Source organism: Tetrao urogallus (assembly GCF_951394365.1).
Source record: "Tetrao urogallus genome assembly, chromosome: 1".
In the NCBI taxonomy this organism is placed as follows: Eukaryota; Metazoa; Chordata; class Aves; order Galliformes; family Phasianidae; genus Tetrao; species Tetrao urogallus.
This window is the reverse complement of record NC_136813.1, coordinates 61,914,225-61,928,770: the sequence shown is the minus strand read 5'-3', so window position 1 is coordinate 61,928,770 and position 14,546 is coordinate 61,914,225. Positions and strand designations below refer to the sequence as shown.

General features: G+C 41.4%; 1 protein-coding gene across 9 annotated transcripts in view; it reads left to right on the top strand.

The window, feature by feature from the left end:
* The window catches only part of MAP4K4 (mitogen-activated protein kinase kinase kinase kinase 4), a gene marked incomplete at its 3' end in the record, with an annotated part of 148,434 nt that overhangs the window by 103,473 nt on the left and 30,415 nt on the right, over nt 1-14,546 (top strand). For 5 of the 9 annotated variants that reach the window (XM_079543607.1, XM_079543608.1, XM_079543603.1 and 2 more), the window contains exons 10-15: nt 743-918; nt 1,594-1,666; nt 2,133-2,343; nt 9,573-9,734; nt 11,842-11,928; nt 12,620-12,850. In XM_079543607.1, coding sequence (XP_079399733.1) covers nt 743-918; nt 1,594-1,666; nt 2,133-2,343; nt 9,573-9,734; nt 11,842-11,928; nt 12,620-12,850 — 940 coding nt within the window. The remainder of the gene's footprint in view (nt 1-742; nt 919-1,593; nt 1,667-2,132; nt 2,344-9,572; nt 9,735-11,841; nt 11,929-12,619; nt 12,851-14,546) is intronic. The other 4 variants (XM_079543609.1, XM_079543604.1, XM_079543606.1 and 1 more) reach the window with 1 other exon arrangement.

Here is a 14,546-nt window from a genome sequence, read left to right as displayed (position 1 = left end):
TCCCTGTCACTTTACACAGTGTGCAGGAGGAACTCAGTTCAGTTTATATCCCTTAAATTGTACCAGTGAGAATTTGCCCCCAAGTACTGGTGTTGAATGGACAGCATTGTTCAACATCGCGTGTTATTCTGTGAGAATTGCTTTGTGTGGGTCTTCAGGTAGAAAATAAATAATCTTAAGCTATTATAGACCCTTCTCAGTGAACCCAGGTTGCCTGTAAAAGCAGCAGTGTGCATGGTGCTGCTTGCATTAGTGCAGTGTTGGCAGCAAGTCTTGTGGCTTTCCTCATGGCTTGTCTGAAGTAGACATGCCCTTAGATAGCATGGGCAGGTGGAGACACACCAGAGCTGCCCTGCCTGTGCTCCAAGCAAGCTGGATGCAAGCCAGCTCCAGTCCAGAAGTAGCAGAGCTGGGTTTGCATGATTTGCTTTCACTAATATATCCTGCATTTCAGGGCAATTAAGCCTGTGAAAGAGGGCGCATTTCTGCAAGGCTGTGCCAAAGCACTGCAGGTATGTTGGCATTGCCCTGTGTCCGCCCAGCCCGGTGCTCAGCTGGAGCATGCTTGGCTCTGTTTTGGAAGCACACTTGCAAACAGCATTTTTGCCATCTTCTGGGATGTGATGCTCTTCGAGGAAAGGAGTTAGATTTTGGGGAAGAATGGGAAAAGATGTTTGAGCTGAGTTGTGGCTGTGATCTTACTTTGTTTTGCTTTTTTTTTTTCCCTTTCCCGCTTCCTCAGGTCAAAAAAGTTTTTCAGCTTTATAGAAGGTTGTCTAGTGAAGAATTACATGCAGCGACCTTCTACAGAGCAACTACTGAAACATCCGTTTATACGTGACCAACCAAATGAAAGGCAAGTCCGAATCCAGCTTAAGGACCATATAGACAGGACCAGGAAGAAGAGAGGAGAGAAAGGTATGCACTTCTAAAAATCCATTCTTGCAGCTTACTAAGAGTAGGTATTTTTGTCTTGCTTTTTGGTCTATATCCCCACCGCCAAAAAACCCCATGTCCTTGAGATGTTCTTTTTTAATTCATGTGTTGACTCTCAGCAGGCTTTTGAGTTTTGTTCTGTCATTATACGGAGAAAATATCAGGTGCAAGCATCTCGTTTTCAGAGAAGTTGCATTTACTCCCTTATGAGCTACTGCCTCTTCCATCTAAGCATTAAACAGTATTCAGGAGGATATTGGCATTTATGCCTTTGCATTTTTTGTTCTGTGGTAGGTTCATTTCTGGAATGATGCCATAAATCAAACTCAGGAAGTAACGCATCACGAGACCCGTGAAGCAAATGTCTCGGGCAGCCTATTCTCTTTGTTCAGGTGGTGCCAAGATACCCCAGATGTTTTGTCTTATGTATAGAACTTGGTGTCATTCAGGGAATTTGCCAAAAGTTTACTGCAGAGCACTGCGTTGCTACCTGTGTGGGAAGATGGGCTTGTATATGTATGTAAATGAATCCTAGGGTCTGAGACGGACCTTCTCACTGAAGGGGTTAGGAACTGGTTCATTAAGGCACTGTTTCAAATCTGCACTGTCCTGAAATAAAAGATAAGCACTGTCTAGGTCAATGTTTCTTTCCTTTAGATGAGACGGAGTATGAATATAGTGGAAGTGAGGAAGAAGAGGAGGAAGTGCCTGAACAAGAAGGAGAGCCAAGGTAATAATTGCTCTTTGGAGGGTTCTGAGCAGTCCATGCTAAGCAAGTCTAAATGCCCATGACGTAAATCAGGAGCATGCTGAATTTCTGTTTTCTATTAAGTGCATGCACAAGCTGCACAAACCACCCAAAGGGTTTGAATGCCTCTTCTGTGACTGCTGAAGGTTTTAAAGCTCCCTGTTGTATGGCTTAGAGCCAGAGAGCTCTGGATGGAAGGAGATTTATTGCAAATGTGATTGGTCAGGAGCTCCAGCATGTCAGAGTTGGTCCGTATTTTGCTTGGCCTCATTTCACGCCTTCCACTGAGAGCGTGTATTTGATGTGCATCCAGTGTCGTTTTGAAAGAAATGAGATTAAAATTTAACATCATTATATGTTTTATTAATGTTTCCCTGCTTTGGAAAAGGTATTTAATGGCCCATCAGGTTTTTTTTGTATGAGAGACTTCAACTTCCTTTTGTTGCAGCTCCATTGTCAATGTGCCTGGAGAATCAACCCTCCGACGTGATTTCCTGAGGCTGCAGCAGGAAAACAAGGAACGATCCGAAGCCCTTCGGAGACAGCAGCTGCTGCAGGAGCAGCAACTCCGTGAGCAGGAGGAGTACAAGAGGCAGCTACTGGCAGAGAGACAGAAGCGCATTGAGCAGCAGAAGGAGCAAAGGAGACGGCTGGAAGAGGTAGAGACAGGAGACCGGAGCCTGGGAGCAAGAGCCCCTCTTCCACTTGTGTTTCCCATACCCATGCCCATTTAGAAGGAGTTCTCTGTAGCCTCAGAACATCTCAGGAAAGAAAATGTACAAATTCAATGGCAAACGTAGAGCAGAAGATTTAAACCCAAGTCTGCCTACATGAATGTGAGCAGTATTCCAAACTATTGAATTTCCAGGAGCTCCTGTGAAGGCAAGAGGAGCCAAAGCCTTAGTTGTTTGAAAGTATCTGGGGAAGTGTGGGCCTTGGTTTCTGTTCCAAAGAAGAGACAACGTGTCTAGACTCTAGGTAGCTATAGAGAACAAGAGACATTATTACTGTGCAGATTTTTTTTTAAAACTGGGCAGTGCATCAAAATGATTTTTGGGAGGCCGTGATGTGCTTAGAATTTCACTGGAAAACTTTCTCAAGCAGCTGTGTTTGACACTCGTTCGTGTTAGGTAGAAACCTATTTTGTCATATATTGTTCCCTCATACATAGTAGCATGATGACTAAAAGTGACGCAGATTAATAAGTGTGATTTAAAAATCAATCCTAAATTTATAATTGTACAAAAATCATTAATACTTAAATCACGCTTTTGTAATATGGTAAGTAAGCAGTTTGCATGTGCAACCTGGAGGTTAGGGGAAAAAAATGAATGTGTAAAGCATTGTTCCTTTTCGCCTCTTATGTGTGTTTATAGCTATGTAGATGGAATAGTCAGCGTGAGCTTCTGAGGTAAAAGATTTCAAAACAGCTCTTCAGCCAAAGCTGGGCATGAGAGCTGCAGTGAAACCAGTCATCTGGCTCTGCAGGAAATGCAGGGTCAAACTCCAGTTGTCCTTAAATGACCTCTTATTGAGTCACTGTTTCTACTGTTCAATTAGCAATGGCGAAAAAACTACACCCAGTCTGATTTTCCAAATCTTGCTAATGCTTAACAAGGAGGCAACCAGTACCAAATGTTAATTTGCATCCCGACTTTGAATTTCATGTGATGTGTTTATGTAACAAATAACAGAAAATTCCAAATGGCTTTCCAGGTCACGCTATGCTCCTTATCCCTCCTTTTTAAGTGTGCCAGAGAGTTCAGTGCTGTTATAAGAAGGGACTGGTAGCAAACGCTCAGCCACACATAGAGCCAGGAGGAGGGACAAGGGGGAGACTTATAAACTCCATTTCTTCTTTCTTTCTTCCCCACCCTTCTGAGACTGCCAAGATAAACATTGTTGCTCATCCAGCTGTTTTTAGACTTTGGCTGTGCAACAGTTTTTCAGGGGAACAGATGACAAAAAGACACTATAAAAAGAAAACAAGGGGCCAATATGAAAATATTTTTCAAAAAATTTACGTTGTCAGGTGTGGGTGAGAGATACCACTTCTGCTCTAAGCTTGATTTTAGTCTGAGGGTCAGTAAGTTCTTTTAAATGCCTCTTTAATGTCTAGGGTTCTCTGGGGAGTAGTTCTTTGGTGAGGAGGGGTATTACAATTAAATTATTTAAGTCATTTAACTTCAGTAATCAGTACAAACTTTAAAATCTGGAATTTCATATTAAAATAAAGGAAATGCAGCTGCTATTAATGGAAACAAAGCAACATGCCTCTTTGCTGCACAGGGTTGAATGGTATTTGGGAAGTTGCAGAAATTGTAAGTTGCTGAGCATCTGAAAGAAAAGGCAATTACCTGAAAGTTATGTTTAAAGCAGTCTTGCTGCTTCTTAAAATACAAGACAGAACTAACAGCTTCAGCAACCACAAGACATCATGTAATGTAGGTTGATGTATTACTGAATAAGGTTATACGGTAAACCATGTAGAGTTTGAAAGAGAAGAGCTATTACCTTTTATTGAGTCTGTAACCTCTGCCTGGTTCCCTTAAAGTCATTAATATGAGTGATGAGCTCTAAAGGTTTTCTTTTACAGATGATGGTGGGGGAGTTCTTAAAGTGAATTAAAAATGGCTTCAGAACTTTAAAAAAAAAAACAGCTCACTTAATTTGTTGGATCTTCGGTTGGAAAAATGCATGTTCCCCAGTGATTCTTAACTAAGCATCTGCCAAAACAAGCTTTTTAAGATGGGGGAAGGGTAGTAGACACATATTTAGATAAACATCAGTATTGTGACACAATTGAAGGCCAAAATACTGTAATGTTGTCACTTTGTCCTTAACTCACCCACTGTCTGATAAAGCCAGTAAACAATGAGGAGCTTGGTAATGTGAGTTACGATTAGCATCAGGCATCGAATTTTTGAGTTTATATCAGTTTTTGGATATTATTAATAAGCACTGCTTTCTTGTAATTTTTGCTTGTGTGCAGCATATGTTTTGGTATACCTGTTTGACATTCTTAGGAAAGAATTCTGTGCATTAGATAATCTCCCTGGCCTAGTTACTTGTCTCCCTCTTCCTAAATTAAAATCGAGGGCTTGTTCTTACAATGCTGACACAGAGCCTAGACGGTTTCGACTAAGACTGCAACAGAAATGGTGCTTAGGATACCTGCCAAAAACTGTAATTCTCAGCAGTGTGTAAGAAAAGATGGCTTTTTAAATGGCATAAAGGTGACTTTTAAAAGTCGCTGTTGCAGGGACCTTATTATTTATATATTAGGAGGTGGAAATTATACAAGGTCAAAGTGCAGGAAATTATTCGAAACATTTTGAGAAGAGGATTGCTCCTCCTCCTCCTCACCCCACTTTAGAATGTGCATAAAGCTTCATTGCATAAATATCTGCTATATGACATATGAGTATACTTGGATGGTTAAAACAAGAAACCTGAGGGTTGTTCTAGGCTGTTCTAACAGGTTCATCATGCTTCTGTTCATCAACATGGTGGTCCCAGTGCTCAGTGTAACGCACATGGAAAGGCACCGAAATTTATACTTTGCAAAACTGAGTCTGGTTTGACAAATTCAGAATTAGCTGTTCTGTATCCCATTCTGTGTGGACCTCCGTAGGTCAGGATAACCAGATGAAATTATATGCCTGGTAATGAGAACCTAAGATGGATGTTCTTGTGGTGTTAGGGTATAGCTCCAATAGAAACAGATTTGTGGAGCTCAATAATTAGAGTGCTGAGGACCCAAAGGCTTCACTACCAGTGTTTGAAGACAAGAGGAATTGCTTTGGATTAGCTGAGGTCTAGACTGCCTGCCTGCTTGTGGTTGGAGCACATTTGCCCTTTTAATTTCATCCAAAAGGAGTGGTTGGCACTGTGAGACCTCTTTAAAATATGAAACAAAACCTGGTAAGAGGAGACGATTGGATGATTCACTTCAAAAGAGCACTCCTGATTTGAACTAAGATGCTAATGTACTTATACCCGCAGGTGATTTTTGCCGTAGCTTTGTTTCTTTTACATATGAGGAGATTATTCATATCTACTTCATTTGAATTGCCTGCACTTTGGACTGGTACTGAGTAAGAAGTTCTACATCTGGCTTATCTGTTGTGTGAGCAAAGCAAAAGTCCCTCTATCAATCTTAATAATCCTCTTCCTAAGCTGATACCAGCCTGCCCAATTCTCTGTGAAACAGATAATTAACATATATATTTCTCAGCCTTTACCTGAGAACAAGGCAGTGTAATAATATTCTTGAATATTAAATTAGGAGGTCTATATCCACCTTAGGCATTTCATTGTATGAACTGGGTCCTAGATCTGTTGGTAAATACCAACTGCATGTGTAGTTGCATTGCCCCCTCCTGGTAAATCATACTCTACTACATGGCCTTCCAACGTGGAGGTGTAGGGTACTGCTATGAGATCATCCTAAATGCACCCTAAAGCCAGCTGAAGAGCCTGAGTATATGCACTGTGTTTTCTGTATCTTATTTACGTCTCTGCGTGTTTCTAGTGTTTTATGATGTTTGAGGTTGCGTGTGTTCTATAAAAATTCTATTTCATCATCTCTGATATTTCTTTGAGTAGTTCCTATACTTACCTTCTGGGTATTGATTACCTTTTTGAAAATGAACTTTTCATCTTATATGGATAAGAAAGTTGGTGATACCATATCCAACTACAGAAGATACATGCATCCGCTTAATCCTGATATTTACTTGATACCTAATGTGTATGTAGAAGAACACTGTTTTACACCAGAACTGTTCTGTAGTGTATGATAAAAATTACAACATCTTACAACCACACTTATTAAAGTCAGAAATTTAAGTTCTGTAAACAGAACTGACAATAGTTTTAACTCAGGCCGCAGATTTTAGTGATTTTCCCTTCCTTGGGGCAAGCTAAAGGAACTCAGTGGCCATGGCTTTATCTCTGTGGAAGGATTACTGGAGGCAACCAGGTAACCTTGTGCCAACAGAAACATGGTTGGAAATCACCTAAAGGGCTGCTCCTGAAGCCATCTTGGGTCAACGACAGCTTGCAACTAACCACCTTTGCCATTACTTTTGACAAACTGTAGAGTCGGATCCAAGAGTTGCTTGTCACTGTGGATTTCCTTTCCCTGTGGTTGTTAAGTCAGTTCCACTTTGTTAGCAGTCACTGTTCTGGTGCTCAGGTTACAAGGTAGTGCTCAAAGGAAGGGGAATTTTTCTCCTATAGTTAGGAGACTGAGAATAAACAGATGGTGTAGGGTATTTGTGAATATACATGTTGTGCCAGGTCCTTGCTTTCTACCTGCATGGCACTGGGTTGAGGGGATTTCTGGTGGGAAGGCAGTAGCAATGCACTGAAATGCCATCTTGCTGTGCTCTTTGGTGTCTGGACAATAACGAATAACGTGTTTATGCTTTGGGGAGTTGACTTAATTGCACATTGGTGGCAGAAAATCTGCCTTTAAACAAAAAAAAAAAGGTTGGATAATAAATATTTAGCTACCAAGTTAGCAGTCTTGTTCAGGAGTGGCTGAAAAATCTTGTCTTGTAACAGTCAATAATTGTTTTCATGATGCCATGGGGAGTCAGCTGTCTCTTAGTCAAATTGTAACTTGCTTTTATATTAGTAAGTTCAATTTATTTATTGTTGACTATTCCTTTGTTGGTTCAAGAAGCGATGAATTTGTGTTGTCTGAAACATTCAAACTCTGCCCATTTTCCTTGTAATGAGAATGATGCCATCACAAGATTTGCAGAATATCCACTTGATAACGTCAACACAGTGTTGTTAGACAGGCAGGCTTCATATGTTTAAGAAGTGTTTGAGTTGATAAATGTGCATATTAAGCAGCCAGCAGTGTGTTGTCTCTCACATCCGCAGGGCAACAGAATTATTGCACTTCGTATCTTAGTTTTCTTAAACAAAGAGCCTGTCAGACTTGATTAGCCAAGAGGCACTCGAATATATTGACTTAAATATAGAAATTGTTTGACACAGATGTGTATATTCAGAAATAAGAGTGCCTGTTTAATGCCTTTAAAGAGCGCATACATCGAAGTGAAGGAGAGGGAGCAGTGAAACCTATGAAATGCACTGTGTTTGACAGCTGCCTTGCAGCACTCCAACTATTTCTGTATCTATCTTCATTGAAGAGAGCTTCCTTAAACAAGAGAGGAAAGACTGGTAGATGTGTTTAGTTAGGAGAGGATGTGCAAGAGTGCAGAAGCTATGTTTCTGAGAAGAATGGAGAGAGAGAGAAACTTGTCCTTCGTGGCGTAGAGAGGTGGTAATGAACCTAGGATGTCCTTTTGGGCAAGGAAGAAAGGGGTCATAGTAGAGAAAAGTACACTTGAACAGTGGTCTTCAAGGAAATTGTATGTTTTCCAAAACAGCATGTAGCTGAGATATCATAATGCAGCCCATTTTTTTTTATTACCAATTCTTAATATGCCTGAGTTGTGTCAGCACTGATTCCAGAAGGCAAAAAAGCTGTTGGACTTTCAACTGTTTCATAGGCATGTAAGGTAACATAGTGAGTAGAGGAAGCTCATCCCAGTTCCATGAAGTAGCCCACGGAGTGTAGTTGGGCCTTTGCTCATTCAGTGAACAAAGCACTTTCAGTGAAAAACGCACCCATAACGATGGATTTATGAACCCCCCCACAATCTTAATCAGAGCGTTCTTGCAAGACTGTTTGTAGTGCCCTTAACTGGTAAATACGTGGCAGCTTTGCATCAACAAAAAAAGTGGTGATTGTATTGATCTGAATGTAAAAAGCAATAACCAATGGGCTTGGGGTTTTACTGTTGGATCTGGGATTAAATTTGAGTATGCTTATTTTTTCTTGTTTTTCTCTGCTTTTTATCATACTGTAGAAATCTGTAATAAAAGAAAAAGTAGATAAATAGTTGAACAGGAGACAGCTGGGTCTTTTGACACTCAGGCAGTTGTGGGAGGCTGCCTGGGATTTTGAGGTAGGTGGACAAACTGGATGCTTCTGCAGAAGTGCTGAAAGAGTTGGTCACGACTGTATGGGCATTTAAAATGTCTTCTCTGAATGTCATACGTGGTTGTATCTGGACGTAAATGAGTTGGTTCGTGCTTTTTAGAGCTGTTTTCCAAATTCTTTTTAGACTTGAGCAGACTTATGGGCACCAGTTTGGATTTAGGTCATGTGTGGAAGCTTATCTGTGGAAGCATAAAAGCTTAACTCAGCTCTTTTATGTCTTTTACATATAAGTGCTTTTGATGTTCTGGGAGGGGCTGAGGTGCTGTTGGTCAGCCTTCATTCTCTGTTGGGCAAAGTTTTGGGCAGTACATTAAATTGAGTTTGATTGTTGACCCAACACCGCCAGATTCTTAGCCAACCATAAGCTAGTCTTTGAAAGAGAAGCTGCTTACCAAAAGCTCAGATGGTTCTCGTTTGACTTTTAGCTGATTCAGTGAGGCTGATCGTTTCCTGCTGGAAACAACTAGGTAATGTGTTGAAGCCCAGAAAACTGTCCCTCTGCTTTATACTCAAGTTCAACAGTGCCTCACAGATTGAGATAACAGTGCCTCAGAGATTGAGATTTCAGTGCGAGTCTCTGTTTTGATGAGCAGAGGTGAGCTTCCACACCACAACTGTCAAAAATATAGTATGTGACTTCTTATATAAGAAGCCCAGGAGAGTAAGTGATGCCTTTAGAGGTAGTTTTTTGCTAGGTATAAGTTAGTTTCCTGATGGAGCACTTGCATAAAATGTTTTGTCACTTAGTTGCAGAGCTTGCCAGTCCTGGTAAATCCCTCTCTTCCCAGCAGAAAACAACCCCACCTCTTTCTTTGATAACAACAAAAGTAAAACTTTGTGGTTTCTTTTCCCTTTTTGTAGCAACAAAGAAGAGAACGGGAAGCTCGCAGGCAACAAGAGCGTGAGCAAAGGCGGAGGGAACAGGAAGAAAAAAGACGTCTGGAAGAAATGGAGAGGAGACGTAAGGAAGAGGAAGAGAGAAGAAGAGCAGAGGAGGAAAAGAGGAGGGTAGAAAGGGAGCAGGTGAGTCCATGATACGTATATATATGGAATGGGTTTGTTTCTTCTTGATTCTAATTTTGTTTTCTAAAAAGTAATAAGGCTAAAACAGTCTAGAGACAGCCATATGCTGGCATTTTCATCTTTGTTGTCTCTGACAGCAAAGGCACTAACACAGATTGTAGGGCTTTATGGAAAATTGTTGCAGCCTCAATATTCCCTCAAAAAAGACCTTTTGTTATGGTAGTTACTCTAAATTCAGCTCATGTCTCTGGACTTGACTAAAAACCATCAGAATTGGTAATTGGTAATCACTGACTGAAAACCATTTATAGGTTTGTCTTTCTGGATCTGTGGTTCTTGCAGGATGTGCCCCATGTTCAAGAGGCCTCCGAGAGAAAGGCAGTTTTGTTGCCTGTCGACTTCTGGCACCCAGAGTGGGTCAGAGGGTCTTCACAAGTTTTGCATATTCTGAATTTGTGGTGGAACCTTTGAGCTGCAGAAGATTTTCCTTTCTAAAATTCATACAGTTAAATATGCAATCTCACTTTATTTAAAATCAAGTATGATAATGTATGCCAATTCAGGCAGCAAATATGTCTTAAGTTGTCAGAGTGCTCTTAGCACATTGAAAGTACAGGTGAGAAACCTTTGAAACCATATGAAATTGAGATGCCGAATTTATGCATGGAATCTTCATGTTTTAAAAATTATTTAAAAACTGATTGGGTTGATAATCAAGGTAATAATTACTCTGCATTACTGTGATCTCAAATAAAAAGCCAAAATTACTCTCCTAGAGGCTGACTTGTAAATTTCCTATTACCTTCAGGAGTGTTGGTTTTGGCCTGACATACCTAATTTTTCTTCCATAAAGTCATTGAGATCATTGATGATCATGTTACTGGGGAATTTTGTTGTGTTTATATATGTTTCAAAGATTTTTTGAGTCAAAAGAAGAGAAGACTAACCGATGGGAATAAATATGGAAAATCTTTAATTACAGCACAGCAATTTGCTTTTGGGCAGACACCGGGTATTCCCCCAGCTGCTTTTTAAACTGTTGAAATGCAAATTACGCACAGTGCCAATAATGACGAATGGTTAATTGATGCGGTCAAACAACTACAAATTATTTTTTATTTAAAAGAGAGAAGACGTGTCCCCTCTTAGAGTTTTTGTTCCCCTAAACGACGGCTCAGCCAGTGTGCGTAATGACAACATAGTGGACGCCATCAGTCTGTCGCAAGACTTTCTATAGCTCCCATCACTGTATCACTGAACCATTAATTTCTTTATGCATACACTGTAAACGTATGCGTGCTTGCGTGCGTGTGTGCGTGCTTGTGTGTGTGTGTGCGCATGCACGTGTTACGTACTTCCATTAATTGCATGATAGGATGTTACCAGCTTGGGTTTGGTGCTTCAGACTTTGAGTTGTTGTAGGGGGGTCAGGCAAAGCTGCAGGTAAATGTCTTGAGCTGTGAAGGCTGCAGGCGAACAGACGGCTAGATCGCAAGAGCGAGCGAGTTTGGTCTAATATCTGTTTCCTGGTGGATGTTTGTTTGTGTCATAACTCATCGCATAATTCAGCAAGGCTGGCAGCGTCTGCTCAGGAGAAGCTTTTGGTGAGGGCGGCAGGGGAGAAGGCAGGGCAGGGCTGAACTGCATTTGGCAGAGCCCCTTTGGGGGGAGCTTGCACCAGCTCTGCCCGCACTAAGCCTGGCTCTAGCTGTTGCTAACAGTTCATCGCACCAGTGCAACAAACTAATGTTTAATACAACTTGCATGTGACTTTGTGTTGGCTGTGTTGAGTCAGATTTGCTGTGTTTTAACTTTACCAAAACCTTCAAGTGCATTGTGCTGCTTCTTGAAATCACTTCCAAAATATGTAAATGAGTTCTGGCTCATGCCGACAACATTTGCAGGAGTCCAAATTTTGGAATGGAAGGGGCCAAAATACGATGCTCAGGAGACAGGGCTTCCTAAATTCTTCTGCAGGCACTAATCCATCCTGAAGTGCATTTCTCGTTAAAGCTGAACTGGGGAAGTAGCGTGCGGTGTGCCACCCAGGGGGTTCTGATGCATTCCTTTTGAATAAATTCATTGCTGGGTAATTTCTATGTGACAGGAGTATATCAGGCGACAGCTAGAAGAGGAGCAGCGGCACTTGGAAATTCTACAGCAGCAGCTGCTCCAGGAGCAGGCCATGTTACTGGTAAAGCACTGTATCTGTTTTGTTCAGTAGCTATAGGATCCATTTATCTGGCCAGTCCTAGGCTTCCCTCAGTCGGGCACAGCTGCACTGACAGTATGACAACAAAGGAGCTTGATTAAAAGGCCATTTATGCTAGCGTCGTGGGCTGACAGGCACATATGAGAAGTGCTGTGTGGTCACACTGCTTTCTGGGCTGTAAGAGGAGGCTTTATGTTAAAGTGGAACAGTTCTGGTTTGGCGGTCGAGTTTCTGAACAGACCTTGAAGAACTAGAGTGCTTGTGTTGCGGATCAAAAGCACACATGATATGTAAATCCACTCCAGGATACAATGGCCTAGTGTTGTTCTAAATCATTGTTTTATGAACTTACACTGAATCTAGTATAAATAACTTTGTTTTTTTTCTTTTAATAAAAATCAGTTTTGACATAATTCTCCAATCACATGAAGCTTAGAAGTATGCTCTCAACTTTCCCTAAATTAAAAGCGTGTTTCTATATTAAGTTTGTCTGTTTCCATGAGACGCATGTCATATTGATCCAACTTAGCTTTTGGTTACACTTTAACAATGAAATAAATGAAAAAAACAAAGCAACAGCAACCAAAAACGTGCATTTTTAATGGGATGGATAGGGACATGTCTACCATATATTCCATGCCATGTCTTGAATTACTCACACATTCTCTCAAAGGAATACAGATGGAGAGAGATGGAGGAGCATCGACAGGCTGAGCGGCTCCAGCGCCAGTTGCAGCAGGAGCAAGCCTACCTCCTGTCACTGCAGCATGATCACAGGCGGCAGCAGCAGCAGCAGCAGCAGCAACAGCAGCAGCAACAGCAGCAGCAGCAGGAAAGAAATAAACAAAGCTATCATACCCCTGAGCCAAAATCCCACTATGAGCCTGCTGAAAGAGCGCGTGAGGTAAGTCCTGCTCATGGACAGGAATATGCTACTTGCTCCCCCATCTCTGCACCTCTTGGCATCGTGGCTCTGCTGCAGTACGGTTGGAGACCAAAGTGTCGCGATTGAGGGGAGGGATGTTTTTAAATGTTGGTCCAACCCAAGGAATATTTCTGAATACTTCTGCTGTCATTGTAATTTACAGTTTTTAGATGTAAAAGGTTGGAAGAATTTCTGAAATGCTGCAGATTGAGGGGTACCTGCTGCTGGAATCGTCCAGTCAGGGAGGTAATCTCATCTGGACTTTATCAAGATGTCTTCACAGGAAGTACTAGTGCACTTGTCAGACTGTGTTGCTGGCAGGTACTGGAAATTTGGAGGGAATTGGAAAACATAGACCTGTGAGGGATGGTTGCACACAGCACCTGTAGATGCTTTAGTCCATGCTCTTGGAAATTCGCTTCAGATAAATACAAACCTGAATTGAGATGATTTCGTTTCTCATGTGTTAAGCACTACCTGCTGAGTTCACAGCTTGGTTTTATGATACTCTGTAGTGCTGCCTTATTGAACTTCAGGCACTCACAAGTCCATCTGAAATCATCAGAGTTCTGTTTGTTTCAGTGAGTGGTTCCCTGACTTCACTGGTCCATGGTGAACGTAGCTAAGCAAGCAACTACCTCTTTGATGCGTACTTGGCTTCTTCAGCAGTCCTTTTCTTGTATTTCCTTTGAACATTATGCTGCCTGCAAGCCAATAGAGTGGGCAGTGCTGGTCAAAACTCTTAATGGCATTCATCACCAGTGTGTATGAGCGAGATAAATACATTTTGGAACAAGAGCAACAAAAAAAATCTTTGTGGTTGTTAAACATAGAACAGCTTTCAGTCCACCTATGTCCACTAGTATTTCACTGCCTTTGAAGTATTGCTGTTGGGACTTGATGAGCAAAACCTCATTTTCTTAGAGGTACTATTGTCCAAGTTCTTCATAAACCGCACTTTGCTATCTCATCTGTTCTTGGCTGAAATATTTGGTATGTGTATTTCTCCTGGAAAAGGTTCAGACTTGTCCAGCGTGTTGTGGTGCAGGTGTGGAACCCGCCCTCTTTTCCTGGTGTGCATTCCTGGCCTGCCTTGGTGAAAGCATAGTGCCAGTCCAGCACTCCTGTCCCGCCAGAGGGAGGGCTTTGGAGAGGCAGAGAAACATCTCCATTCTTCCTCTCCCTTTTTCCTTTCAGAGTTGAAAAGGAGAAAAACTCCTAAAAATTCAAAGTGCTTTAACAGAACTGCTGACTCAGCTCTTTTAATGTAATCTTTTCCCATTATGATTGTGCTAGGTAGAAGGAATAAAGTGAAGGCAAAGGAAAAAGATGTGTGAGTACTCAGATTTTCTTGGAGATTGACATGCAGTATTTTCTTTTAAAAAGTGCAATAGAAGTATAGCCACAGTATCTCTTTGTCTGGCAGTGGGAGCAACACCAGTTAGTCTTAAAAGCAAGCATCAGCCAATGTAGTTTTTGACATGAATTAGTGACTTGGAGCAAGTATTCTGTGCCTCATACTTTCACAAAAACTTCAGTCCAGAGAAAGTCTTCGTCCACTGAGACGTTGACCATCAAGATGATAATCCAGTGTGGGCTAACTTTCCAGTCCTGGCAAAGTCTAATGATGATCTGGGCTTTTTTTTCCTCATTCCAGCTCCAATGAGTACATAAG